At 49.9% G+C, this 27,907-nt stretch overlaps 8 protein-coding genes across 8 annotated transcripts; 2 read left to right on the forward strand and 6 right to left on the reverse strand.

The window, feature by feature from the left end:
* Nucleotides 1-4,027: 4,027 nt before the first annotated feature.
* Nucleotides 4,028-4,473, reverse strand: BX661DRAFT_196120 (uncharacterized protein; the record flags this gene model as incomplete). The annotated part of the gene is made up of 2 exons (XM_051538019.1): nt 4,028-4,394; nt 4,418-4,473. 2 exons carry the CDS (start codon nt 4,471-4,473, stop codon nt 4,028-4,030), a joined length of 423 nt encoding a protein of 140 aa, XP_051393978.1.
* Nucleotides 4,474-5,817: 1,344 nt separating this feature from the next.
* BX661DRAFT_177168 (uncharacterized protein) lies at nt 5,818-6,277 on the forward strand. The gene is made up of 3 exons (XM_051534570.1): nt 5,818-5,966; nt 6,004-6,189; nt 6,218-6,277. The coding sequence occupies exons 1-3, from the start codon at nt 5,861-5,863 to the stop codon at nt 6,250-6,252; spliced, it is 327 nt and encodes a 108-aa protein (XP_051393979.1). The 5' UTR covers nt 5,818-5,860; the 3' UTR covers nt 6,253-6,277.
* Nucleotides 6,278-6,332: 55 nt separating this feature from the next.
* Nucleotides 6,333-7,917, reverse strand: BX661DRAFT_203257 (uncharacterized protein; the record flags this gene model as incomplete). Its single annotated transcript, XM_051538523.1, has 5 exons — nt 7,815-7,917; nt 7,704-7,761; nt 6,560-7,582; nt 6,502-6,505; nt 6,333-6,480 (listed from the first exon to the last, which is right to left on the reverse strand). Coding segments are annotated over exons 2-5 (1,224 nt in total), but the record flags the coding sequence as incomplete, so codon positions are not given.
* A 1,672-nt stretch (nt 7,918-9,589) lies between these two features.
* Nucleotides 9,590-16,534, reverse strand: BX661DRAFT_63360 (uncharacterized protein). Its single transcript, XM_051539342.1, has 2 exons — nt 16,361-16,534; nt 9,590-16,227 (listed from the first exon to the last, which is right to left on the reverse strand). Exon 2 carries the CDS (start codon nt 16,205-16,207, stop codon nt 9,689-9,691), a length of 6,519 nt encoding a protein of 2,172 aa, XP_051393981.1. The 5' UTR covers nt 16,208-16,227; nt 16,361-16,534; the 3' UTR covers nt 9,590-9,688.
* A 1,065-nt stretch (nt 16,535-17,599) lies between these two features.
* On the forward strand, nt 17,600-19,186 carry BX661DRAFT_222448 (major facilitator superfamily domain-containing protein; the record flags this gene model as incomplete). Its single annotated transcript, XM_051538854.1, has 1 exon — nt 17,600-19,186. The coding sequence occupies exon 1, from the start codon at nt 17,780-17,782 to the stop codon at nt 19,184-19,186; it is 1,407 nt and encodes a 468-aa protein (XP_051393982.1). The 5' UTR covers nt 17,600-17,779.
* A 1-nt stretch (nt 19,187) lies between these two features.
* Nucleotides 19,188-21,742, reverse strand: BX661DRAFT_177197 (chloride channel). The gene has a single exon (XM_051534571.1). It carries the CDS (start codon nt 21,622-21,624, stop codon nt 19,336-19,338), a length of 2,289 nt encoding a protein of 762 aa, XP_051393983.1. The 5' UTR covers nt 21,625-21,742; the 3' UTR covers nt 19,188-19,335.
* A 1,980-nt stretch (nt 21,743-23,722) lies between these two features.
* On the reverse strand, nt 23,723-24,835 carry BX661DRAFT_168748 (uncharacterized protein; the record flags this gene model as incomplete). Its single annotated transcript, XM_051533458.1, has 1 exon — nt 23,723-24,835. The coding sequence occupies one exon, from the start codon at nt 24,833-24,835 to the stop codon at nt 23,723-23,725; it is 1,113 nt and encodes a 370-aa protein (XP_051393984.1).
* A 1,746-nt stretch (nt 24,836-26,581) lies between these two features.
* On the reverse strand, nt 26,582-27,770 carry BX661DRAFT_168749 (uncharacterized protein; the record flags this gene model as incomplete). The annotated part of the gene is made up of 2 exons (XM_051533459.1): nt 26,582-27,354; nt 27,539-27,770. The coding sequence occupies 2 exons, from the start codon at nt 27,768-27,770 to the stop codon at nt 26,582-26,584; spliced, it is 1,005 nt and encodes a 334-aa protein (XP_051393985.1).
* Between the last annotated feature and the right edge of the window lie 137 nt (nt 27,771-27,907).

Below are 27,907 nucleotides of genomic sequence, written 5' to 3' on the forward strand. Positions count from 1 at the left end.
AGGAGGATGGTCAGCAGCAAAGGGAGGAGTGGGTAATGAGAATACAAAATATGAAGATGAGGGCTGGTTGTATGACAAAAGATAATTTGACGTGGAAAGCCAATGAGTGTGTGTTCAAACATCCTCTGGCATAAGTTGTGTTTTGAAAGTGAAAATGTGGACTGTAGATTTTGCGAGCAAAGGGTTGGTTGTTGAAAAGTCAAGAGGAGGTAAGTGGTATCCGCGGCCGCTGGTGGTATATTCCATATATGAACATGGTGCATAAAGTGTAATTGGTAAGCAGTATTATAACAAATTGTGGTTGGGATGAGAAACCAAATAAATGTCTTGGGAAGTGGGCACTCTATTTATATGAAATCTGGCATTCAAATGGACGGGCGAGAAAGGCAGCTAAAACAGAGCTATTATTTGGAAAATGGATGGAAAATAAAAAATACAGCGAGTTCTTTGTTTTGTGCCAGCCTAAAATAATTTTCCCACGTTTTTTGCACCAAGAGGCCTATATCTGGGCGATATAATAAGCCCAAACTGCCAAAAATAGCAGCAAGATATATTTCCATGTGCTTGAAAAATGTTAAGTGAAAATGATTTTGATATTTGCAAATGTGCAAACATGCATTTGGCCATTTTTGCAAGCCAAACAATGATATCTTTTTTTCCGAGGGGGGGTAGATTTTGTTCCAAAAATTTACATGTATATTTAGTAAATAAGCGCTATGCACTGTGTAAAGGTAAAGAAAAGAAAGCATATTGCTTTGGTCACTGTGTGACTTATTGTTTGTGTGGCTAAACAGCCAAGACTGATTAATCAGTTGGTTGCCATCAACCAATGATATTAATCAAAAGATTATATTTATTTCTTCCAAGATCAATTCTTGGCTGCCTAATAGCCATTTCTTATATGCTCTCCCTGGCATGTAAATAACCTATAATAAAACCTATCACCATTGCTTACTTGCCATGCACGTAATCAATTAATCTCAGTAAGGCAACATGCAAATCCATGTGCCTTTACTGTGAGAAGTTATTGGAGTCAATTCACAAACTGATTTGTATAGCATTGGATGTCAGCGCTTTAAAAGCATGTTCACAAAATGATGAATCATTTCCAGCAATGACATGTACAGGATGCTGCTTCCATTATTGCTAAATTCCCATGTATAAATAAGACATGGTTTTTCGAATATTCAGTTGGTAGTTCTTTAGGTACTCTTGTTTCTTTTTTACTCACAACCACAAACATTACTTTATTTACCAGCAACCATCATTTTCAACATGCAGCTCTTTTCATTCACCACTCTTGCCCCGGTTGCTGTTGCTGCCACTGCTGTTGTGCGCGCTGACGCTTATGCAGATGCCATTTTTTGACAGGTTTGGAGTGTGTCATTACCTAAAACAACACTCTTGGTGCACAAAAAGAGTGCAAAAATATTTCAGGCTGACAGAACACAAAAAAACCTACTGCGTTTTCATTTTTCCATTTTTTTCAACTGGCAGGACTTTTTTGCTGCCCTTTTCCATCTATTTGTATGTCTCATTTTATATAAAAAAGACGTTCACTTTCCAAAATATTTTTTTTGTTCCCTATCTCCCTCCCAACAACCACCACTTCCTCTAAAATACTACTACCTTTTTTCTAATACACACATATTTATCTAACATTAGGGCATCACGACTACAGTACACGCGCGCACATGCAGCAGCATCAACTTTGACTTCAACATGGATTATCGGTTCACAATACACAACTTTTGTGGGAGGGGATCAGACACATACAACAGTTTTTGCGCAGCGTCATCCATTTCACTACACCAGCCCATATATTATATCCGCCGTCTACCACAGCCACGCTCATTCGCACATCACAAAAAATAATGTGTGTCTAGTAAACACTTGGTAAGATATCTGCAACTGGTCTCATCAATGTCATGTCTGGGGGTATATATGTGTGTCAAAAAAACACTTAACAAAAACCTGGAGATAAAATAGACCCATGGTTTTTAATAAAAATCGGGCTGGTTCCATTCCATAAGACCCGTAACTGTGGTATATACGGGGGCCCACAGAACATTTGTTCAATATGAATCCGGCTGGCGACACGCCTAAGACCTGAAATCAGAGGCAGCGGAATAGGAGAAGGGCGGGGTTTACCCATATACCTTCTCCAGATTGCCAGCGTCTGGATGGGCTCCTCACAAAATCACAACATGGGCATGGCTAGAAAGAGTAGCGCATGTACCAAACCCAAAGACATGACAACTAGTTGCAAATATCTCTGAGCGTCCAACGACATTTTGCACTCGAAGCTTTATGAGCTTCAAACAGCTATCATTTGTGTGGTGATGATTTTTAAATGGCACTTTACTTTTAACTGCTAATTTTTGTCTTTGCCGCTCATCATGGCAGAAAATAAAACCACTGTACATACCACACCCAAAATTTCCATTGAAAAGTACAATTACAAAAATTAGACTGAAAAAGCCAAGAGAATGAATTTTGTAAATATCGCTCGAAAAAATCAGATAATATTAGAATATTAGAATAATAAATTGCATAATTTTAGTTTGCATGCACTTTTGCAGCCGCTGATTTAGTCTGTGTTTTAGTTGATCATGTGCAACAGCCATCAAACACGAATACATGTACAACTATTGGGCACTTGTCCATGTTAATCTGCGTTGTGCTTAGTTTGCTGTTTAGTTGATAAGAGAGCGTTGGTAAAAATAAATATAAAATAAGTGATGACAGCAAGCATACAAACAATGTGGCTATATTGACATTTGCTTGGGATTGCGATTGGTATTGGAGACCATTGCAGCAAAAAGCTATCGCAGCAAAAAAATGCTTCAGCTTTTTGTTAAGAAAAAACAGGAGATATTGGAGAGTGTACAACTAATGATACATTCAATTAGGAGTTATTCGTTAGGATCGAGATGGGCATATTCACTTAGATAATCTATGGCCCCATTTATACAGCCTGTTCTGCAAAACCACATCTAGTGCAGCTCAAAAATAGCAACGTTAATGTAATGCTGCGCAGCCTGAAGATATGGAAGTAGATGTCGAGGTTGAGGATCGTGAAACAAGGTTTCATCTGCATGCCAGTTGATAGGGTACTAATTGGATTATGCAGACGTAAATTAGGGTGGCATAATAATGATGTCTAGACATGCTCCCCATTTTGCAATGCACACGCGTGAGTGCACACACACGAAAACCACAACACTGACTTGCCAAAATACCGGTCTTCTTGCAGAAGAATTAGTTTTTGCCAATGGAGTGCACAATTGGCAATGTGCACAACAAAGGCGACAAGACACATATATAGGACAAGGCGGGCGTTAGCAACATTTTATAAAAGTTAGTAATAAAACTTTATAAAATTACCCCTACTTTTATAACACTAGACAACTAGTGCTTTTTACACCCCCTCTTACATAACATTATTACAAAAGAAATCAAAAGTATAATTAAGGTCGAGTTTGGCACACGCATATATGTGTGTGTGTGCCATCCTCGACCCTGCCCTGTCTTAAACACTAGCCGTTATAATCACTAATGCCGAGTACTGAATTTTCTGCAAGCAGCTCAAATATTGAGTGTTTTGGTGTTGCAATCTTTGTGTATGCGTGCATGTTATAAAAAGGCAATCATATTTGGATAATATTATTGAATTCCTGGTCTAATACTCTATAATCTTCTTTGCCTTCTATCAGTCGGCATGCAAAAGAAAAACAGTCACTTGAATCTCAATCTCAACATTCACATCCATATTATTTGGCTGTGCAACATTGTATGTAAAGGCTAAAAAGGTTGTTTCAATAAAAGCCAAGTTTGACAGAACAAAATAGAATAGAATAAATAAACCCAATTAAGTAAAGAATACATATTAGAAATAAATAAATGGTATGGCTGTAAATATATCCATTCATTCTAAGCCAAGAGGAGGATGTAGATGTGAGTGTCATAAAACTATTTTTCTAACAAGAGCCGAGAGTGTGTAATGCACAAATTATGCGAATGCTTATTAAAATGGTTGCCCCAATAGCTCCTGAACTGTAACACCCATTTGAACCTGGTCATCCTTGCAGACACACGCGGGGATGACATCAACAGTGCCCAGCTCCAGCAGCTGCACCATCTGTGGATTTGCCATCTCCATTGCATTTTCTTCTGCTGCTGCCAGCCGATATGCTGTGAGAAAAGTACACAGCCACACGAGACTCTCCACCGGCATGCGCAAAAGCTCAAGCTCAGGCACTGACTGGCGTGCGACACTGAGCAATGCAGACAGAAATACCAGGTCGATCATCCGCCGGTGGTACTCGGTACGCAGCGCAAACTGCTTTACCATGGCTGCACATACCAACACAATCACAGAGTCTGACTGCTGCCTCAAGCTGAGCTGTTGGCTGACTGCATAAGTGTTTCGCTGAGCACCTCAAGCAGCCTGCCGCCAGCTTCCTGCTGCATGTGCCGTCAGCCCAAACTACCCTGCCATCCCACTGCAGTGTCATTAGCAGCACATGCAGCAACACAACTGTCCTCAACCAGTCCCCCCTCTGCTGCTGAATTGCCCTGATCCTGCACAACTATCAGCTGCAGCACCTCTCACCGCATAGCCGTATCGAGCAGCAGCTCAGACACAGTATCCAGCAGCTTAAAGTTTTCTGAATTCAGCGCCAATTATCCCAAGGAATTAACCATTTCGGGCATCTGAATGTCCAATTCTGCCTCATTGTCCGCACTCCCTTTTGGGATTATTGGTCCTGGAATATCAGGCGTGTCGCTGTTGCTGTCTTTGGCTGTGTGCAGCAGAAATCTAACTCATACTGTGATTGGTCTAAAAGATGCGAAAGTACCCGGTATGTGCCGAGTGCTGCTCCGACGCCAATTGCAAGGTGGTACCAGCTATCGTCTATGCTAGCAAAAGAATATTGAAAGGGTGTAAAAAAGAACAGTAATTTGTTAATTACGAAATGTGAATTGGAAAGGAAAGGAAAGGAAAAATAAAGAAAGAATAACGTTAAATTGAAATCATTTGGCAAAATAGCAAAAATCGAAAATTATGGATGAAATCAACCATGTTCAAGTAAAATTGGCCAATGTGCGAGTTTAAAAGTATGTTGTTTACAGTTAAAGTGATCGGCGAAAGGTGATCGGTGGGTTGGTGAATCTGTAAATAAAAGAGGGACAGACAAGAGTTTTAATCTCTATTAAACGTGAAGAAAAAATGAATAAAATGTAAATATTTTATCTTTTGCAGTTGATTTTTTGGGTCGTAAAAAGATTTATTAAAAACAAAAAAAACCTAAAGTGCTAGCTTCTTGAATGACCCAGCATTGATCTCGTCCTCAGCTGGTCGCTTAAGCTGGCCACTATCCTCTTTGAGGAGCTCAATCGCCTTGGGATGCATAAACTCAGGAGCAGCATCCCAGTTGGCCTGCCGGACAAATTTCTTGTTTGACCAGAGCCGGTGGTTCATAACCTTATTTTCTGGTTCAAAAAGGAACCGGCGCATTGCACGAATGAGCTTTTTGAGACTAGGGCTAATACCATCAACACTGAAGCCCTTCAGCAAGATACCACCACCTTGGATCAAACCCCACCTTGTGATGGCGAGGGATGGAGAGTCCAAGAACTTGAACCCCTGAACATCATCCCTATTAGTGCTGGCTGGGCGCACTGCATCCATAACGACATAGAAAACACTCTCCATGTCGTCAAGGATTCCCCGGATGGGGCTGCTGCTGAGCATGGGAATTCCCATGAAAAGCGGCGTCCCTGTAAATGGGTCTTTGGCCACCTCCACCTGTCCCACTGTTGTTGCATTGAACCCCCACTGCTCGGCAACCTCAATATGTTTAAGTTGGGTTGGGCCAATGTCCTCAGTGGGATCCTCAACAGCATCCTCAGCGGCATCCTCATCAGTCTCCGCATCAGTCTCCGCATCAGTGTCCTCATCAGTGTCCTCAGCAGCATCCCTAGGAGCATCCCTGGCAGCATCCCTGGCAGCATCCTTAGTAGTCCCCCAGCCAATGACCTTGGCACAGCCCCAGTCAATGACATACACCTTGTCGTTTTTGATGCACACATTCCCTGCTGAGATATCCCTGTGCAGGACACCAGTGTCATTTGCCTGGGCAAGGCACAGGGTCAGCTGCTTGACAAAGCTAGGAACTAGCTTGCGTATCTCCTTTTTGGTCTTGACTTTCAGGTACTCGGCCATTGACTGGCCGCAGTATTCCATGAGCACAAACTCCAGCCGGTATCCATTAAGGTCGCTGATGAGCAGGCCACTCGAAAAGATCTTGGGAATACATTCGACTGGTCTCTTGTTGAGGATGGCGTATGCAGCGCCCTCGGGCAAACGATTGACTGGGGTCCAGGAAAGCTTCAGCACAGCATCACGACCTTTGCAAGTCCCCCTGAATAAATGGACATGGCGCCCAATCATGTATGAATAACGTGCTATTGTCTCCTTGATACAAAACAGAGCAGCGCCATCCTTGACATCCTTGACATCCTTGACATCCTTGACATCCTTGACATCCTTGACATCCTTGACATCCTTGACATCCTTGACATGCTTGGAAGCTGAGTATAAGACTTCGATCTTCGAATCGCCCTTGCTCTCCACATTGACTTTCTGCGAAAAAAAGAAAGAGTCAGATTCCTCTGAGACATCGCAGAAATGCCCGAAAATGTCAGACTCAAGAGTCAGCAGGAACCAAAGCCGCATGAGGCATGACTGAATTCTTCCAGCTAGTTCAGGTGTCCAACGACCCGTATTAAAGCATAGCTGGCCAAGCTCGACGATGTACAGTTTGTCACGATAATATGCGTGAAGCGTCAGGAGGTGCCCATGGAGGTAGAAGATAGGCGCAAACGTGCGGGTTGCCTGCTGATCATTGAGCAAATAGCCGTAATCTGCGAGCTGGCCACGAGTATCCTCTGGGGTTCTCTTGGGGTTCGAATCCATCTTGGCCTCGAGTATAGCATGGACGGATTGAATGTCATATGTCATGTAGTTGTGATAAAACGTGATATCTGGCTTGTGCGGTGTGCCTGGTATAGCATCAGTCTGATGTTCATCCAGATTAAGCCTGCACGCTGGGATTGGAGTTCCGCCTGCTGGAATATCTTTATTTGCGACACGAACTGCATTGACCATTGCGTCGAAGAGGAAGATAAAATATTCGACCAAACGAGCTTCCTTAGTCAACCCCATCAACTTCGGGTAAGATATGAAAACGTCAGTAAAGGGCAACCCCCTGAGTCTGGCTTCCGAGCGACCTGTATTGGCTACGATGCCTTTGCTATCAGCCACTGGCGATCCTCTGGCTATGCTGAGGAAGAGATCAGGCCAATCCTTGATGAACCGTTCATACCGCTCCTTCACACCCAGAGATTCAACAAAGGCATTGAACAAATAGTTGTGTTCTATGTTATCGCCAAGGCATTTCAGCAGCCGCTGACGGCGCTTATCGCGTACTTCGGGGGGTTCCGATTCCCCGGGTGGCAGTTCCTCCTTTTTTTGATTTTTTGAGGGTGTTTGGATAGTACCGCCTGTCTTGCTGTTCTAATAAAAAATAATACAAAATGTTTTAAATGTGACCGAATTAGTTTTATATGCACACAGAATAAACAACAACAAACAATTCATCAATATCATAACAATCCGTTTATATTCAAGTACTTACGCCTATTTGACTCGGTGGAGTCTTCTTCAGAGGAGCTAGCTCAGACATCATTGAGAGAAAGGGAAAGGGAAATAGAAAGAGAAGGGAGAGGGAGAGAGAGAGAGTGTGTGTGTGTGTGTGATAAGCACCAAGGTATGGTAAAAGTAATAAAAAGTGAAGAAAAACAAATTGAACGAAATGGTGCGAATTGGAAAAAAAAGCAAATATTAAAAGTAAAAGTAAAGGTGGAAAGTTGCAAAGGTGAAAATCTGTTGCGATGGATTGCGCCAAAAACAAAAAACAATTTTTTTAATATAAACAAAAAACCTTAAGCTTCTCATGCTTGCATTTGGTTGGCTGAAACATGGAAACAAGAAATAATTATATTTACGGATTAATTTCCAATCGCCATTATTCTTTTTCCTTGCGCATTGATTTTGAGCTTATATTGTTTCTTTTGGGAGCACAGTGGCTCTGCCATTCATTGTTATAAAAAAGTGACTCCCTAACGCATAGACTGCACCAGAGATGCGTCTATGATCCGTCACCTGGCTGTCAGGCCAATTGAGACACAAAGCCACATGCTTCATGTGTCCACGACGGGAGCATAAAATTCTGAATGCAAGAGAACTTTCATTGGGATCTTTAAGATCCAGCCGCAAATCTTGTGATTGAGACGATCAACAGACTCCAGGTCTGTGATACAAGAAATTGCGGCTTGTCTCCGGCGATTGATTCATTAATCAATCTCTAGTTAATTCCCTACTTGGATATGTGGGAATTCATACGCACACATAAATACCAATGAATATGAACAGTGGAGGCTGTTCATCCCTTAGTTTTCTTTTAGTTCATTTATTCAATATATATATTTATATTTATAACGTAATAAGGTCTATCCTGCATCACTAGATTGCATATTTGAGGAAATCAAAAAGCATGTGGACGCCCACTACCAGGACAAAAAAGCTGGAACCTGGATATGAGACAAGGCTGGCAGGAGCTGACAGAGAGGCCATTTGCCATTTTATCAAACCATATAATTTAAAACCTCATTTATAATTGACCCCCACAAGGAGGTGTTGTTTGGTATGCATTCGGTATTTTCTAATTTTTCATTTAATTCGTTCCAAAATAATATTCAATTTTCATCTTGAAATCCAGGAGTTCTATTGTTGCACAGCTCAAAGATATGGAAGTGGATGTTGAGGTTGAGAATCGTGAAACAAGTTTCCATCTGCATGCCGATTGATAGGGTACAAATTGGATTATGCGGGAGTAAATTAGGGGCCATAATAATGATGGCCAGATATGCTCCCTATTTTGCAATGTACACGCATGAGCGCACATATGCGAAAACTCCAACACTGACTTGCTAAGATACCGGTCTGCTCGCATAAGAAACATATCTCACCAATATAGTAGACAATTGACAATGTGCACAACAAATACGACGAAATACATATATAATACGAGGCCGGTGCTAGTAGTACTTTAGAAACATTAGTAATAAAACCCTTTATAAATTCGCCCTCCCCCCTTTTCTAACACTACCACTGTAGTGCTCCTTGCACCACCCCCTCTCATAACAGTATATTTGAATCAAAAACATTTATTAATGGTTTTATAATATTTAATACATTACCTTTTAAAAAATTATTCTCTTTCCACAAGCAACTTGTAACCATATTATATAAATATTATAGGAAAGTGTTTCTCCAATGATAATTATTGGCAAGCGAATGGAAGCAAATTGGTTTATGGATAGGCTGAAAAGGATGACATGGGAATAAAAGTTGACAGTTTTTATCTCTGTTGTAGCTCAATCAGCAGATTAAGTATCAATCAACACGAAAAGGGGTTGGCCTGCCAGCCATCCGAAATTGTCAAAGACCTGCTAAGGTGGTCTAAGATCCGTCAGTTTGTAAGTTCACGATTGAATTAAAAAATATTGCTATTTAGAAAGAAAAAAGGTCAACCCGAGAGACATATCACTAAGCTCCTGGCTAAGCGCCAAGCTCACCGCCAACTAGCGAGTCAAAGCATGATCTGGCCATCTGGTATGTGCGCAAGATGCGCATATCTTGTGCAAGCGGGAGAGCGGCCGAGTTGGCAGGCGACATGAAGTAGCACTGTCGAGAAGCAACACCCATGCCTACGTCGCCGTCGCCGTCACCGCCGCCAATGTTGCCAGCATCGGCGCTTGCTAGTGAGAGACCTGGCACACAGGCCTCCAGCTCCTGGATAAACCTGGTGATGACTGACGCCATGTCAGACACTGCCACCGAGTACTTGACCTTGAGCTCGGCTGACTCATCGCGCGAGTACCACCAGCATGCGCCCGCACCATCGTACAGGCCAATAGACGCCTCCGATGGCACGTTAAACTTGGCCGACAGCGAGGGCAGCGCATCCAGCAGAGCAAGCATCTGCTGGTAGATCTGGCGAATCTGCTGCTGCAGGTAGTCTGCGTCCATGCCGCCGCCAGATCTGGCGTCACTGTCATTGTCACTGTCACTGTCGTCTGCAGCAATGCGCTTGAGCACGGCAGGCAGGCCGTTGACGGCAGACAGGAACAGCGAGTACACGTGGCCGCCTGATGCCCACTGCTCCAGCGGGACGCGTGAGTGCGTAGTGATAGTGGCAGAGCCCGATGCCGTCGGGTCAAGGTGGCTGAGGACGCGCGCCAGCAGGTGGTAGTCGCCACGCAGAATGGCATCGGGGGCGATGCGCTGCAGCACCAGCGTGTGGGCTGACGCCAGATGGCCGGCGCTCAGCAGCCAGGCGACCTGGCGCAGAGTGGCCTCGGCGACGACATCGAGCACGCGCGGGGAAGCGGCCTTGCTAACAACAGATGCAGCTGGGGCTGCAGCGGCAGCCGCAGCAGGAGCGAACTGACCAAAGTAAGAACCCGACACAGCAGCAGGCACCACGCTGTCAGCAGCAGTGGCAGCAGGCTGGATCCGCTGCTTCTGCCGGTACTGCGAGACGTGCGCCGCAACCCAGTCGCAGTCGTAGCGGCTGCGCGTCGCATATGCCTCGTCAAGCCACCTGCGCGGTAAATGCAGCTGGCGCAGAGCAAAAGCAACCATCTTCTCCTCGGCCAAATCGGAATCACCGTCGTTCGCCACTGCGGTGATGCCGCCAAACGCTGTCAGCGCAGGCAGCAGGTCGGATCCCACGGCCGGCGCCAGCGTGCCTGTCGGCAGCGAGCTGCCCAGCGAGCGTTCGAGCAGCGAGCGGATGGCGTGGGCCTTCAGTGCGTCGCCGGACGACGTTAGCTGCAACAGCAGGAAGCAGGCCCAGTGCCACAGGCCCAGCGACTCGAGCTGGAACGCCCAGCTGGTCAGCAGCCGGTCGTACGCCAGCGACACGAGACCCTGCGTGCCCAGCGTCGCGTCGTCGAAGCCGCGCACGCCGCGCACTGCGCTCAGCAGCCACGCCAGCAGCGCCGGCAGACGCGCGTCGGCGCGCGCAGGCGAGAACGACTCGGCAGGCAGCGCGCTTTCAAGCGGCCACGCCGGCTGGCTGAACAGCCGCAGCAGCTGGTAGCCGGCATCCCACACACCGCGTACGTGCAGGTCAACAGCCACGCGCGCAGCCCCAGCAGCTTCGCCGTGGCACTGCGCCGCCAGAGCGCGCAGCCGCTGCATAGGCGCCTCGGCCGGCAGCTTGCCAAAGACCCAGCGCGGCAGCGGCGGGGCAACCGGCTCGCCATGCGCCAGCGCGTCGTCGTACATGGCAACGGCATCCGCGACGGCATCAGCTGGCGACTGCGCGTACCACAGGCCGAGCGCAAAGGCGCGCGTCCAGTCGAGGCCCTCGGCGACAAACACGTCGCCCGACGGCGCCGACTCGCGGCGCACATTTCCAGCCAGCAGCTCGTAGACGCGGCGGTACTCGGCCGCCACAGCGCTCGGCTGCGCCAGCTGCGCGCGCACCAGTGCCTGCACCTGGCGGTCGTTGCCGCCGCCGCCTGCCGCACCGGCGCCCGACTGCGCGACGAGCGTCGATAGGCGGTAGTCGCGGTGCGATGAGGCGGCCAGGCAAGCGGCATCGATGCGGTGGCCCGACAGCAGCGCAAAGACCGCGGCGGCCGCTGGCGACCGGCTCTCGGCGGCGCGCAGCAGGTCGCGCTGCACCGAGTCGTGGACGGCGGCCATCAGCCACCTGGTCAGCGCCTGGCGCCGCCGCACAGCGAGGACGCGCTGCGCCTGCTCGTGCGCCAGCCGCTCGCTGCCGGCCTCGCGCGGCAGATCGTCGAACAGCGCAGCCGCCAGTTCCAGCGTGCGCCGCTCGTCGGCCGGCAGCGACTGCGGCAGAACGGCATCAGTCGAGCGCACCAGCGCGGCCAGGACCGACGCGGCCGTCGTATCGGCGCGGAACGACACGGTGGGACACGCGTGCGCGTCCTTGGCGCTGGCGACACGTGCATGGTCCCACTGCGCGCGCACCGTCGCCAGGTGAAGCAGGCGCTGCGAGTCCAGCGCTTGGCCGCTGGGCGCCGAGGGCGCGTGCAGGTGGCGTGCAATGTTGTCGACGACGACGCGCGTGGGGCTGGCGCCCAGGTAGACGAGCTGGCCCTGCGGCCCGAACGCGACGCGGAAGCTGCGCGCCATCATCAGCCCGGCGTCGCAGATGACGCCCGACCGCCCATGCGCCAGCGATGCCGCGTACGGCTGCGGCGCCGCCAGCATTGCGCGAGCGACGCGCGTCTCGCTAGCGCGCAGGTACTTGCCGGGTGGCGGCAGGTCCAGCGCCGAGCCCGGGCGCGAGTCGGTGCCGAAGTCACGGCGCGCCGACACCAGGGCAGGCCTCGGCCTGGGCGCCGACGAGCGTGCCACAGGCAGCGTGAAGGGCACCGCTGCCGAGCGCGACTGGACGCGTCCAAAGGTCCGGGTGCGCAGCGAGGCTGGCTCGGCCGCCGGACCCGGGCCGAGGGCGGCCGGCGCAAAGAGCGATGCGCGCATCACTGGGCCGTGCCGCAGGGCCTCGGCGTGTCGGCTGCCTAGCAGCAGGGGGCGAGGCAGCCTTTGCTGCTGCTGTTGGGCCAGTCGTGTGGCGGCGGCCGGCCCCTCCTCGTCGCCCGACGACGCGCTGATGGCAGCGGTCTCGTCGCCCGAGTCCGACTCGGCGGCGGCCGCGGCACCAAAGGAACCTCTGTGCTTGACTGCGGCAGAGGCAACCGAGCCGGTGCCGTCCACCGTGGGCTGCTGCTGGGCCACCGCACGCGAGCCGCCCATGAGGCTCAGTGCTCCAGAAGGAGATTCTGCGGTGGCCTTACCAAAACCCTGCTGCGGCTGCTGCAGGGCGGGCTCGTCCATTCCGCCGTCGCCGTCGCCGTCGCCGTCGTCAAAGGCGTCGTCCAGGCCATAGCGCGAAAAGTGCTCGACGCGGAAGATCCACGTGCCGTTGACAAAGTCGATGAACGTCGTCTCGCTGATCTTGCGCAGCCGCTTGATGTGCTTGCGCACGCGCGCGTCCTCCATGTCGACGACGGGCTGGCCCGATGCACGGTCGACAGGCCAGCAGTCGTGCAGCGAGATGGTCGCCGGCACGTTGAGCCCCTGGCCGCGCGGCGGCTTGTTGGTCTCGTCCGGGTACACCGTGCACACGCGGTCGTCAAACAGGACGACGCCGCCGGCGATCGCGCCGAGCGAGCCCACAGTCGTCAAGTCGACCGGCCGGCTGAAGCTGACCTGGCCGACGCCTGTGCGCCCGACGACAAAGTTTTTGACCGCGCGTAGCTGCTGCGACGACATGGCGCGCAGGTCCGCCAGCGACGGCCGCATCCAGTATCCGCCGGACGCGCTGCCAGCCCCATCGCACTCGTCGGCGGCGCCAGCCTCGTCCTCGCTCGTGGGCACGGCCGTAGCGCACGTGCGGCGCGGCGGAGGCCCCTCAGCTGGCTCAGGCACCCAGACGCTGGCAGCCGCTGCCGGCGGAGAGGCGCTGGGCTCGGCAGAGGCAGCGCCGGAGGCGGCCGCTGCGCTGGCCGGCGACTGCGAGCCAAAGTCAGGCTTGCGCGTGATGACCAGCCGCTTGACATTCGACTGTGGCAGCTGCGCGCTGGGCGCCAGGAACCCGTCGCTGCCAAATAGCCCAACGGTGGGCTCGCGCTTGCGCTGCGCACCCGCCTGGCCGCCACGGCCCGATGGCGTCGCTGCCGACGGCGTCGACAGCGCGCCCAGCAGCGGCGTCCTGCTGCCCACCGAGACTGGCCCACCGCCCGCGGCAAAGCCCCGCGAGCGCAGGCGGCTGTTGGGCACGGCAGAGTACAGGCTGAGGCCCTTCTTCTTGCGCTCTAGCTCCTTTTCCGCAGCCGCTGCCGCCGCCGCCTGCTCGGCCGCCGAGCGCAGCGGCGTGGCTGTCAGGTGGCTGCTGCCGCTCGGGCGCGCAAGCTGCTTGGCTGACAGCCGGGCCGGGTCGAACAGCGCGCTGGACCCGTACGGCTGCCGGTCGATCTGCGCCGCGAACAGGCTGGGCTGCGGTGCCTGCGGCTGCGCGGCTGCCTGTTGCTGCTGGCCAAACCCGCCGAACAGCGAGGTCGCCTGCTGCTGCTGCAGCTGCTGCGGCTGCGCCATCTGGCTGCTGCCGCCAAACCCAAGCCCGAATCCAGTGCTCGACGCCCCGGCTGCCGGCGCCCCAAAGAGCCCAGTGCCTGTGGCTGGCTTGGCGCCGAACAGCCCGCCGCCCATGGTGTTGGTGGATCCAGCGTTGCCAAACAGGCTGCCGCCAGTGGAGGGCTGCTGCTGCTGGGGCTGCTGAGGCTGGCCAAATAGACCGCCGGTGGCCGGTGTCGCTCCAGCGTTGCCGAACAGGCCGCCGCCAGCGGTGTTGGCGGCAGTGCTGGTCTGTCCAAACAAACCGCCTGCCATGCCTGTGGCCGGCTTGGCCCCAAAAAGCCCACCGCTCGTGTTGCCAGCGGCCGCTGTGTTTCCGAAAAGGCCGCCTGCAGCCGTCTGCTGCTGCTGCTGCTGCTGCTGGGGCTGGCCGAAAAGACCGCCGCCAGTGTTGGCCGTGTTGCCAAACAGCCCGCTACCGGTGGCATTTGTGGCAGTGTTGGTGCCGAACAGGCCGCCGCCCGTGGCTGGGGCTGCGGGCTTGGCGCCAAAGAGGCCCCCGCTGGCAGCTGGTTGCTGGGCAGCGGTGTTCTGACCAAAGAGGCCTCCGCTGGCAGCCGGCTGCTGGGCAGTGGTGTTGCTCTGACCGAACAGGCCCCCGCCAGTACTGCCGAATGCGCCGCCAGCAGCCTGGCCAAATCCAGTCGACGCCGGCTGCTGCTGCTGCCCAAAGCCGCCTCCTGTGGTGGTCTGTCCAAAGAGTCCTCCGCCGGCTGCTGCTGCGGGCTGCTGCTGCCCGAAGCCACCGAACGCGGGCTTTGCGGGTGTGGCGCCAAAACCTGTAGTGGCGGCGCCGCCAAATCCAGTCGACTGCGCGCCAAAGCCCGTGCTGGGCTGCTGCTGCTGCTGTGAACCAAAGGCGCCGCCCGTGTTGGATGCGCCAAAGCCAGTACCGGCAGGTGCTCCAAAGCCGGTGGTTCCCGAAGCGCCAAATCCTGTGGGTCCTGTGGATCCTGTGGTGCCTGTGGCACCAAACCGCGAGCCCATGGCGCCTGCGTTTGAGCCGAAGCCTACGGTGGCAGGCTTGTTGGCCGCTGCTGACGAGCCAAAGAGGCTGCCGCCGGCCGTGCCAGCCTGGCCGAATCCACCAATGCCGCTTCCGCCGCCAAAGCCCGACCCGAATGCTCCGGCCGGCTTGGCCGCCTGCCCGAATGCGCCTGCGGTCGTAGACGACTGCTGCCCAAAGCCGCTAGAGCCAAAGCCGCCCGCCTGCGGCTGCTGCTGCTGCTGGCCAAACCCAGTGGCCGAAGCGCCAAAGCCTCCGGCCGCAGGCTGCTGCTGCTGCCCAAAGCCGGTCTGCTGCTGCTGGCCAAATGCAGACTGCTGACCAAAACCGCCAGCCGCTGGTGCGGCATCAGCCTTCTTGCGACCGGCCTCATAGTCCTGGAGGCGCAGCTCTTCAGGTGAGTAGTCCTTGTACACTTTGTTGAAGCAAATGTTCATAAACTTCTCCTTGTTGCCGAGGCCCGTGGGGTCCACGTACGGCTCAAAGTCAGCGCGAGCCGTGCCCGTAGCTGTCACACTCGACCCGAATCCTCCCGCAGCACCGCCGCCGCCAAACAGGCTGGACTGCGTGCTTTGTCCAAACCCGCCGACAGTCGAGCTGGGAGCCACTGAGCCGCCAAACGTGCTGCCGCTGGCGCCGCCACCAAAACCAGCGCTGGCGCCTCCGCCAAATCCCCCACCAGCGCCAAAGCCTCCGCCACCAGCGGCACCAGCACCAAAGCCACCAGTGGCGTTGCCGCCTGCTCCGAAGCCACCGCCAATGCTGCTGCTGTTGTTTGCACCAAAGCCACCGCCCGTATTGGCACCCGTGTTTGCTGCCTGTCCAAAGCCTCCAAAGCTGCTGGGCTTACTTTGTCCAAAGCCGCCGCCTCCAAAGCCGCCGCCAGAACCAAACATTTTTAATAGATGACAGAAACCTACGCGTTAAACAGAGAGCGTTGAATTTAGCCTGTGTGCGCGCGATTGGGGCTATCTTTATTTTTGTTATTGATTGATCTGGCAGCAAGTATACGAAATTGGAAGAAAAATAAATATAGATATGGCACTTACTTTTTTTCTTGTGTTAAATTATGTATTGCGCCTGAGTTTTTAGTAAACGTGTGATTTGATGCCAAAGATTCTTAGACGAAATGAGAGCCAATGAATAATGATTTTGAAGAAAGATAAATGAAATTGGGAATTATAGCAGACGCAAAGCAAAAAAGCGAATATTCCCATCAAACCACCTTGACGCGTGTAAAGATGGAAATGAATAAAAGCGAATCGGTTCAGGCTTGAAAAAACTAAATAAAAAGCCGCACCAACACAAATCAACAGGAAAAAGCAGTTAATCTGATTTTTTATATTTATACACAACACACACAGAAAGCTGATTGATGCCAGGGCAAAAAAATATATATAAACACTAGCGTCTACTCGTCATCGTCAGATCCGCTGTGTTGACCGGTCGACTGCCTCGTGTGCCTGTCCAAGTGCTTAGACAGCTGCTGCAACTGCTGCACGATACCGCTGACTGCTGACTGCACTCCGGCCTCATTACTCAAGAACTTGCTCATTTTCTTGCTAGCTTCGGCAACATCCACGTCCTTGCCCTTCACCTCGCGAATAATCAGGGGCTTCTGCACTGCCGTGATTTCGTTACTGCGGAACATTGTGGAATGGAATTATATTGAATTGAATCGAATTAAATGAAAAAAGTGAAATACACAGAAGAGACGAGAAATATGGTGTAAAGCAAAGTTTGAATGTATGAGGAAGAAATGATCTATTTTTTTGGGTTGCAGTGCAAGAAAATTGATTTTTTTTTTGATGGTTGAAACCAATGTGAACGGCTCGTTTTAATCAGCTCAATGAGAGACCGAGTTGCCAAAATGCCTGCGCACTCAGTGTCTTTATATTTTGGCGTGAATATGTATCGCGCCAAGATTAATTTTTCATATGCCAATAAAAATATTGCATCTGGTTACTTTAGAGTTAATCTGAGCTCATCAGCAGTAATAATCTTTAGCTTGCATCCGCGTGTTGTGTTCCTGAGGAAAAGGGGGACACATGATATGTTTTAACAGAAAGCTCAGCAGCATTCCAAAGAATTTTTCAATAGCTGGCAGCCTTGGCACTACTTGCAATTGAACAATGAAACAAATACCTATCATGTGTCCGGCATGCTGCTGCACATTAAAAAAAGTATAATGCGGCTTTGGTCATATGAGTTGCCTCGGTATGCAAATATAGATGTAGCGGCCAGTTGTAGACAAATGCATATAATGGTAGTCATTCGTAATTGTTGACCAGACTTGTAGCCTGCCTGGCATCCTTATCTGTGTTGCCTCCATGGGATATGTATGCCCTGTGTTTCAATTTTACAATGCAAATACCAATAATAAATAATCGGCATAACTCCCCACTTCCCCCCAATTCTTCCTTTTGCTCACAACATTTTGTTTATACCAATACTTTATATTTTCAAATATGGCGAGGCTTCCTCGATACTACAGCCCTATGACGCAAGTCATTCTGGTTGGATTTGTGTGTTTTTTGTGTCCAGGCATGTTCAACGCGCTCAACGGCATGGGTGGCGGCGGACAGATGGACCGCACAACAGGCAACAACGCCAACACAGCGCTCTACTGCACGTTTATTGTTTTCGGGATTCTTGGCGGCTCAATCGTCAATCTCTGCGGCGTGCGCTGGACAATCGCTGCATCAGGCTTAACCTACGCGCTGTACTCCGGGTCGTACATCTACCTGAACCACACGGGGAACGGTGCCTTCACAATTGCGGCTGGCGCGATTCTGGGTATAGGCGCTGGGATTTTGTGGGCGGCGCAGGGCATGATCATGGTGTCGTATCCGCGAGAGGAGGAGAAGGGCAGGTACATTGCCATTTTCTGGATAATATTTAATCTAGGCGGCATGCTGGGCGGAATTCTTCCATTTGCGATCAACTACCATAGCGCTAAGGACTCGTTGTCAGACGGCGTGTATATTGCATTTGTCGTGCTCGAATGCCTCGGCGCCCTGCTAGGCCTGGCACTGGCTCCGCCATCCAAGGTTGTGCGCGACGACGGAGCATCCGTCGTGCTGGTCAAGTACACGAGTGCGGGCAAAGAGGCTGCTGAGATTGCCAAGCTTTTTCTCAACCCGTTGATGCTCGCATTGCTGCCCATGTGCTTTACGTCGAATTTCTTTTACTCGTACCAGTTCGGCCCTGTCAACGCGTCCATTTTCAATATCCGCACGCGTGGGTTCAACAATATCTTTTACTGGGGCGCGCAAATGGTCGGTGCCTACGCGCTATCGTTTCTCCTGGACAATCCGCGGATGACACGCAAGAAGCGCGGGCTGATTGCGTTTGGTATTGTCGCGGTGTTCTTCAATGTCATTTGGGGCGCGACTCTCAAGATGCAGCACAAGTACACACATGGCCCCTTGCCCAACGGCGAGCCAACAGATTACCCCGGCGGCCTGATTGACTTTTTGGATCACAAGCGTGCGGCGGGCCCAATCATCCTGTATATGCTTTATGGCGTTGGCGATGCGCTGTACCAGAATTTTGCCTACTGGATCATTGGGTCGCTGACGAACGACAGCCAGAAACTGTCGCGCTATGCTGGGTTCTACAAGGGCATCCAGTCATTGGGAGCGACGGTCGCTTGGCAGTTGGATGCCAAGAACGTATCGTACTTGAACCAGCTTATTGGAAACTGGGTGCTGCTGGTCATCTCTCTGCCGCCAATGTTCTACGTGGTGTATACACTGAAGGACCGCTCGGAGGAAGTCGCCCCGGACTCTAACATTTTTAATGAGAAGATGGACATGTTGCCGACCGAAGCCAGCGCCTCGACCGTATATCGACCCGCAGAAGTCATCGGTTGATTAATTGATTTAATATATTATATAAGTAATTGTATTGAACTGGATATATAATAAACACGCATCAGACACGCCCTGGCTCGACCTTAATATTGTGATTAAACCCGACATTGAATGTTTTGCCGTTCTATCAAACATAAGGTACCATCGATTCACTGGACGTGGCTTTGGCCACGAATATGCCGCAGCACGTCTTTGCGCGTCAGCAGCCCTACCAAGTGTCCGCCGTCCTCGCTGGTAACCAAAATGACGCGCGGCCCAAGCTTGCAGAATATCTCTACCACCGTTTCTACCGACATCTGCGGCCTCACAGTCACTGGGCTCGAGTTGACGAGCTCGGCCAAGTTGACTGGAGGGCCAGTGGACCTTGACTGTCCGACATAATGGTCGACGCTCTCCAGCCCGTGCAGCGAGCCCAGCGAGCTGTCCGAATGTCCGCTGCTGAATACAACCTGCTGGCGTGGCCCATACATCTCGCCACCAACAAAAGTAGTAGCAGCAGCAGACTGGCCAGTGCTGTGCGCCTGGGGCACTGCCAGAGTGCGGACAATGGCGTCGCGGAGCACGTAGCCGACCAGTCTCATGTCGTGCTGGTTGTCGACCACGGGGAAGCCCCTGACGCTGTCTCGCGCTGCGGACTCAACGAGGCTCTGCATCTCCGCGTACGGCAGGCCGCCAGCCGCTAGCACTTGGAGGTCATCCGCCGGGCGCATCACCGCAGCGACAGCAAGGTGGGATGCCGAGCCCGCGAGCGACTCCATCTCGTCCAGCTCACCCTCGTCCAGGAACGGCAGTCCATTGAGCAGGATGAGCTGCTCCGAGATGCCGCCCTCCACGATGGCATCCCCGATGATGCGCGCAACCATAACGACGATCATCGTCGGCACAATGAAGTTCAGCGCGCCCGTCAGCTCGTACATGATGACAACCACAGCCACAGTAACCTTGGTGACGCCACACATTGCGGCCGCCGCGCCCAAGAACGCATACGTGGCCGGCGTAATGCACGGTGTGTCAGGCGCGCACTGCGCAAACAGTGCCCACTTGGGGTGCGCCCGGTGCAGCGACTGAATGATGGCGCCGAGCATGCGGCCGAACGACGCGCCGATCGCCATGCTGGGCACAAAAATCCCGCACGGCACGCGGCAGCCGTACGCCAGAATCGTGCCGGCCACGCGGATGATCGTCGCCCACAGCAGCGCCCAGATGACCTGCCGTGAGCTTTCTGGCGCGCACAGCATGCCGCGCGTGTCCTTGCACTCTTGCAGCAGCATCGCCAGCAGCTCACCCATATCCTCGCGCGTAAAGCGGTTGGCATAAGTCACAGCTGTCGTCAGCAGCGCCAGCGCAGCCACCTCCTGCACAACCCACGAGCCCAGGTACCGCTTGCGGAATGCAGCAACCTTCAGATTGAGCCGAATGCACAGCCCACCGTATACGCCGCCAAAGGCGCCGATCAGCACAAAAAACACGGTCTCGAAAAAATGCCAGTCGCGGTCGTACGTCACCTGGAACATCACAAGCTTGCCGGTCCAAAAAGGGTCCATTGCCTGCAGGCTTACCGTTGCGATCAGTGCGCAGAAGAAGCTACGCCACAGCGTCTTGCGTGGGAAGTGCGAGCTAAGGTCCTCGAGAGAGAATAGCACGCCGCCGATCGGCGCGCCAAAGGCGACTGCCACGCCGGCCGCCGCCGACGCCGAGACGATCTCGCGCTGGCGAGCTGCACTGCGCCGGAACTTTGGAAAGTTACGCGACACGACATTACCCATGCAGCAGCCCATGTGCACAGCGGGGCCCTCCTTGCCGACGCTGAGCCCTGAAGCCACGGCCAGCGCTAGCCCGATACTCTTCATCAGAAGCGTCCACCCGCCCATAAACCCACGGATGACAAAGCCGCCCAGGATGGCCTTGATCTCTGGCAGTCCCGAGCCGGCCGCCAGCGGCGCGTAGCTGCGCACCAGGAACGCGCACACCGTGGCTAGCAGTGTGCCAATGGCCACAAATGCCAGCCACCGGACCACCCCTGCGCTGGTGCCAATGAGCGCCTGGTCCCACGCCAGCCACTCTGGGCACACCTCCGGCTGCGAAGCGCTCGACGGCGAGTACTCCCAGCAGCAGAACTTCTGGTTGAGCCACCATCCCTTCGAGCATACCCCGAGCTTGGCATCGCTCAGCCACTCGGTGACTATCGAGATAAACGCCGTGTTGATGCCGATGAGCACTCCGACAAGGAGCACGACTATCCACGACACCATCGAGTCGTACGCCAGGTACGCCCAGTTCATAAGGTACTGGGTCAGCGATGCTGATGGCAGCCCGTGTGTTCGGAGCTGGCTCCAGTGCGCCTGCTGCCGCCGCCGCTCCTTGGCGCTGTCGTCCATCCAGTCGACCGTCGTAAATTCGTCAAACCTGGCCGTCGACTTTGTCTCCACTTGCCGCATAATTCTAAATGTAATTTAACTCTATCGTGGCGGAGTGAATTTTATCTGGAAGTGTGGATTTAGCGCATTCAAATTGTAAGTAAAAAATAAAAAAATAAAAATAATGCAAGTGTGAGGCTCGAGTTCTTGAAGAAAAGAAAGCCCCATCAGCAACGGTTTGGGTATGCGGCAACAAAATATACAATAGCCAAAAAGCAAGCGTCACCATGTTTTGATTTAATTTATTTTGATTTTGGACAGTTGCATCATGCAATTATTATTTTATAATACAAGACTGCTTGTTCGGCTGCCGCTCGCACAGTTTTGATTAATTTATTTTAATTACTCCTTTTTTTAACCAAGTGCTCTACCTGTACAACTTATCAACTGGCTGGTTCTATAAATAATATTTTATTTCTTATATTCTTTGGTATAATTATTGGTTGATGGCGATCAACCGATTAACCAGTCTTGGCTGTTTAGCCACACAAACAATAAGTCACACAGTGACCAGAGCAATATGCTCTCTTCTCTTTACCTCACACAGTGCATAGCACTTGTTATTAAATAAACTTCATAGCATTATACTTTATCTACACGTTCATAGAACGTTCCCTATATTCCAACAACAATAATGCAATGAATGCCTACAAAAATAAAAGGGGATAGAGAGAAAGAGAGGGCGTATAAAAGCATTTTGCAATTGTTTAATCATACATATTATGTTGCGTCCCTCATAATTTTAGTAGTGTTTTTTGGCTTTAAGATAATTTAATAATTAGTGTTATGTAAGAGGGGGTGGGGAGCACTACTGTAATAGTGTTAAAAGAATGGGTGTGAAATTATAAAGGTTTTTATTACTAGTGTTTCTAAAGTGCTATTGTCGCCAGACTCGCCTTATATATCTCCTTGTCTTTGTGGCACTCACTGGCAGTTGTGTGCGCCGTTTGCGATAACTGGTTTTTATGAAAGTAACCTGGGTCCCTGATATGGCATAATTGGCATGTCTGTATTCTTGCGCCTAGCACATCCATTTCGGGACAGGCAGTATGTCCGGATGTCAATTGTGGTGCCTGATTTGATCCCCTGTGATTTGGCTCGTATCAGATCCATCAGTGAGCTGACGAGAATCTGTCTCGTGATTTTCGCCCTCAGCATCTACCTCCATATCCTCGGGCTGCGTAACAAGTGCAAAAGGGAATTGTAATAATAAAGGACGCAAGTGTGGGTGCATTTTGATAAAGCATGTATTTCTTGTGTTCAAATTGAGGTAGGAAAACATATCCCCAATTTTAAAGAGAATATGGATCCAATTTTTCGAGGTGCATACATGTAATTAGTTATATATATATGCATTCAATTTGTAAAGAAAATAATCATGATAAACAATTTAGCGCTATTTCTGATTCATACAATTGGGGAAACAATAGCATTCAAAAAGTGATAGTGAATAGACTAATAAGTGACAATTGAAAACACATGCACACACACTCTCTCTCTCACAAAAAATAAACTGGCTGTAGACAAGTGCATTATATATTTGTGAGACAAGTGCACATGAAATTTTTTGAAAATAATCTGACAGAGTAAAATAATTGGCATTCAAATTGTTTACAGAAAAGTCGGCATATTAATTTGATAGCTTAATTCATGTACGTTGATCATCTTTTTCGCAAATTTCGGGGTATTAAGCTGGGAGTGCAGAAACCTGTTTTATTTTCAACATATGGTTAGTTTAATTGGGGCACTAATCATAATATTAAATGGTGTCATTTTATTGGGCATTAAGCAAATCACAGTTGTGGATTGGCGACGTTAAAGATATAACTCACTGCTGCTTGGGCTTGTTATGAATTTGACACTAAATATAAAAACTACATTTTTTATTCCAGGCCTTAAGGTATCAACTGCGGTAACAGGCAAAAGACCAAGGTAATCATAACTCTGGTGAAACTATTGCTGGCGTTGCCATCTTGGGGTTATGTTTTAGTTACAACAAAATGATACATTTAGCATTTTATGTTGAATCGGGCGTATTGATAATTTACAACTCCAAATATTTTTGTAACCGCATAATTTATGGGTAATTATTAAATAAATACGAAATATCAAAAATATTTTAAATGAGATACCGATCGTTGGCGTCGTAATGGTTCGAATTCCCTCTTTGAGCCGCGCCTGGCTTGATCCGTACCATGACTGGATCTTCGGGGAACGATATCGGCGTGTACAGCTGCGGCGCGAGTTTAGGCGAAATTGACTGATTCTGTAGAGGAAGGCCGTCCCTGACTGCGTCGCCGGTGTGCTGCCCCCGTCTGGCCTGATCATATGCACTAACTCCATTTGTGAATAATGGGCTTTCGGATGACTGGGATAAAGATGCATGGGGATTACGTCTAGAAACAACGACGTTGTTTTCGTAGATGCAATTATCTATTGGATAAAACTCTCCTCCATCCTTGCTCCCCGTGGTGCTTGTCATGAGCAGCGACCTGTGGTGATTGGTAGGGATTTTGTCCGAGTCTACCTCGTACTCCTTCTGCAGACCGTCCATGCGCAGCTTGAAGATCCATTGGTTTAAGTAACGCTGCCGCTGGAAGATAGACTTGTACATGGGCACTGCCATGATGGTCCACCATAGCGAATTGGTTGCAAAGTGGTTCAACACTGTGGTTACTATACGCAGGCTCACGTTCAATGGATACATCGGCCGCACGTAGTTGATCACGGTCTCGTAGATGAGTACAGCAAAAAGAATCGAGCATGTAACCACCATCTCGCGGCTCTCATTAAACGAGCTCTTGATGTTGCGGATCATCCAGTGCCCAAACATGACGATGCAAAGACTGATCCACATAACCACAAACATGGATATTTTAAATCCAGAATTAATGTCACAAATGTCAAGCCCTGGTACATAGTGGGTTGTCTTGGAGGGATTCAGCGTCTGAATCGCAATACCGTAAGCGGATATGCACACCCAGTAGATGGCAAACGGTAGGTAAAGCGCCAAACTGTGATACGGACGGTTCAAGACGAATACGCGGTATAGACCGTACGCTCTCAACGCAATCAGAGAGAGCATGCCGCACACGCCAATGAGAATGCGCATCCACAGCCCGAACGCCTTGCAGTTGGCCAAGGGTGTATTTGCCAAGGGCAAGTGGCCATCGATCTGGAGGTCGCCAACATACCATACCAAAAACACGGCCATCAGCAGGGCCATGAGCATCGGATTTTTTGCTTTCAGCGGTGGGTATTTCCTACTCCACAATAAATATAGGACACTTAAAAAGTTTATCATGTATAATACTCCAACAACAACGATCATTATCGCGTCTGCTTTGCCGCGCGGGTCCACCCTCAGCTCCATTCCCTTCCCGGCTATCTGACGGTCCAGCTCACTCTCTGTCACTGCAAATGATATGCCGTTGCCCATCTATTAGAAATATATCAAGCTTGTTGACAGGCAAACGGTGGTCGTTTAATCACTTGTTGTTTGGCAGTCCAGTGAGTAAAATACAAGAAATAATGGATGAAATAATAATATTGCAGTGAAGGAAATAGTCGTTAGTAGCAAAGTATTTCTCAAGAGTTGAAAGTTGAATAAATAATTTGGAATGAAAAGGCGAGCGCTCATTTCTGTTGAGCGTTTTATATGCGCGGGCTATGCAATAACAAAATTAATCGGTTGTATGATGAGTCCGGATGCGGGAAAATCAAAAATATTCTGGTCTTATAGCTTGAGTAGGCTTTGAGAAAATCATATTAATCGAAAAATATGTCGAAACCCGCGTACAAAATGGGGAAATTGACACACTTTACCAACTTTGGCCTATAATGCCACAGAAGCATGTCAATCCATTATTCTAAATGCGGCTAGTAAGGGCTATTCATTTTTATTTCTAATAAAGCTTTTGATTGACAATTACAATTTAGCTTTATACTCTCACATGCAAAACAGATATTCTGCGCCGTTATAACGTCCTAAATAATCCAAGTGCGTAATCGAAATTGAGAAAGACCTGCAGCTGCAAATTATCCAAAACACAACTAAAATATTAAACTAATAGCACAACTTGGTGAGCGTGTAGCTTATATGTTGATTTGCGCGGGATTAACCATTAAGACTAAGAATAGAACGAGTAATACTTGAAGGCAACTTAGACGAACATTTATATGGGCAGACAGAGAGGCACATGCTTATAGTTTTGTGAGTCTGGCCTGGTATAGAACATTTGTTTTTATTGATAACATAGTTATCTTTGGAGAAGGATGAAAACGCCGTTGTTTTTTGATTTAGCCAGCCTTTTAACTTTAACAATTTGCAACTGAATATTAGGCACCAAGTGAAAAAACTAGTAAGCAAATAAAAATAATACATTGCCAGCCAACCAGTAGAATTTGGGCCAAGCGGTGCAAGCGATCGTAGATCTTTTCCGAAAATGGAAACTTTTGCAATTTGTACAGTTGGGGGCAGAGTCGAGTCGAAAAATTATTTTTAATTATTTATATTCGCTAATTATTCGCTCCGTGCCATTGCTGTGGCATCCCAACGACAGATACTCAAATCGCGGAACCACACGAAAGTGGAATCAACGACAATCTGTGTTGGTCCATATTTAGTCACACGCAAATGATGTAGACAATCTCAAAACAGATGAATCTCAACCCAACTTCATTAAATTGTTGTTGATATGCTTAAAAATATTAATATTATAATTGTAACAATTTTAGCGTTATTGCATTCAAATATTAAACCAGCCGATGCTCGTCAGTATAATACAGACCCACATGTCTGTTGTGAGCCGCACCCAGTCTCAGTGGAGCCATGACTACATCCTCAGGAAACAATAACGGCACATACAGCTGCGCATTGAAACGCGGCGAAATTGGCCGAGTGTGCTGTGGCTTATCGTTTCTATGTGCGGCTTTAATGTTTAGCAATTCCTCCATCGATTCCATCACAATGTCTTCTTCAAACAGCTCTGCCGCTACCGGTTTCAAATTGTTGTCTGTATTCAATGCTTGTATTTGTATCTGCCGTGCAGTCAACATGCTTGTACAGATTGGGATGTGAGCCGTCTCCAAAGCTGGCATCCTTGCTGTTGTAAACGTTGTTGTCTATTGCATAAAAGGCGCCGCCCTTCTTGTTGCCATTGGTTCTCGTTATCATCAACATGATGTTCCTGTTGTATGCAGTCGAAATTGTAGGATCGTTGTAAGCAACTGCAGTCAAGTCGATGTCGTACTCCTTGTGCACCCCATCGTCGCGTAGCTTTTGGATCCAACTGTCAAGGTAACGCTGCCGGTCAAACAGCGACTTGTAAATGGGTACCGCCATTATAAACCACCACATCGAGTGCGCTGCAAGATGGTTTAACGCAGTGTTTATCAGACGCAGACACAAATCGAAGTGGTACTGCAGCAGTATGTAGCGCATAACTGTGCCAAACGCAAGCACAATGACCACAACGATGGACATGATCAACATCTCACAGCTCTTGTTTAACGAGCTCTTGATATTGCGGATCTTCCATTGCACAAATACCCCTATGAGCACGGTAATCCACAGGAATGTGTACATAGATATCTGCAGCCACAAGTGGTAGTTGCAGAGATCAAGCAGATCAACATAATAGGCCGTTATAGAGGGCTTCAGCACCTGCACGACAGTTTCAAAGGCTAATGAGGCACAAGCAATAGATAGCAAACTGAAAGTAGAGACCCAGACTGTAGTATGGAAAGAAACTAGTAAAAATATGATACAGTCCATACGTCCGCATTGTTGCCACCAGGTTCTGCAAGCACAACCCTATCATAAAACAAACCCAGATTCCAAACTCTTTGCATTTGACCATGGGGCGTTTGCCAAATAGATGTTGCCGTTGGTCTATAAGTCGCCAGAAAACCAAATGATGTTGGCAAACTTCACCAACGCCATTATAATCGGGCTTTTGGCCTTGAGCGGCGGATATTTCATATTCCACAGCAGATACAAGATTGCGACAAAGTCCAGCGAGTATATTACCGCCGTGATAGCCATAATTATTGTGTCCGCCTTGTCTCGCGGGTCTAGTCTCATTTAGATCATCTTGCCAAACCTCTGGCACGCCGGCTCCCTCTTTGCAACTGTGAAAGATATCCTGTTGCCTACTATTGCCCATCCTTTACTAGTATAATTTTGAGATGTGTGTGCTTGGGCTAATAAAGGGTGGTTTTGTGTATAAAAAGGCAGCCCAACAGCCACTAAAAACCAAAATTGATTATAGAAAATTTATGACGGATATTGCTTATAAAATAA

The sequence above is a fragment of the Kickxella alabastrina genome (assembly GCF_025024165.1).
Source record: "Kickxella alabastrina strain RSA 675 chromosome Unknown BX661scaffold_3, whole genome shotgun sequence".
In the NCBI taxonomy this organism is placed as follows: Eukaryota; Fungi; Kickxellomycota; class Kickxellomycetes; order Kickxellales; family Kickxellaceae; genus Kickxella; species Kickxella alabastrina.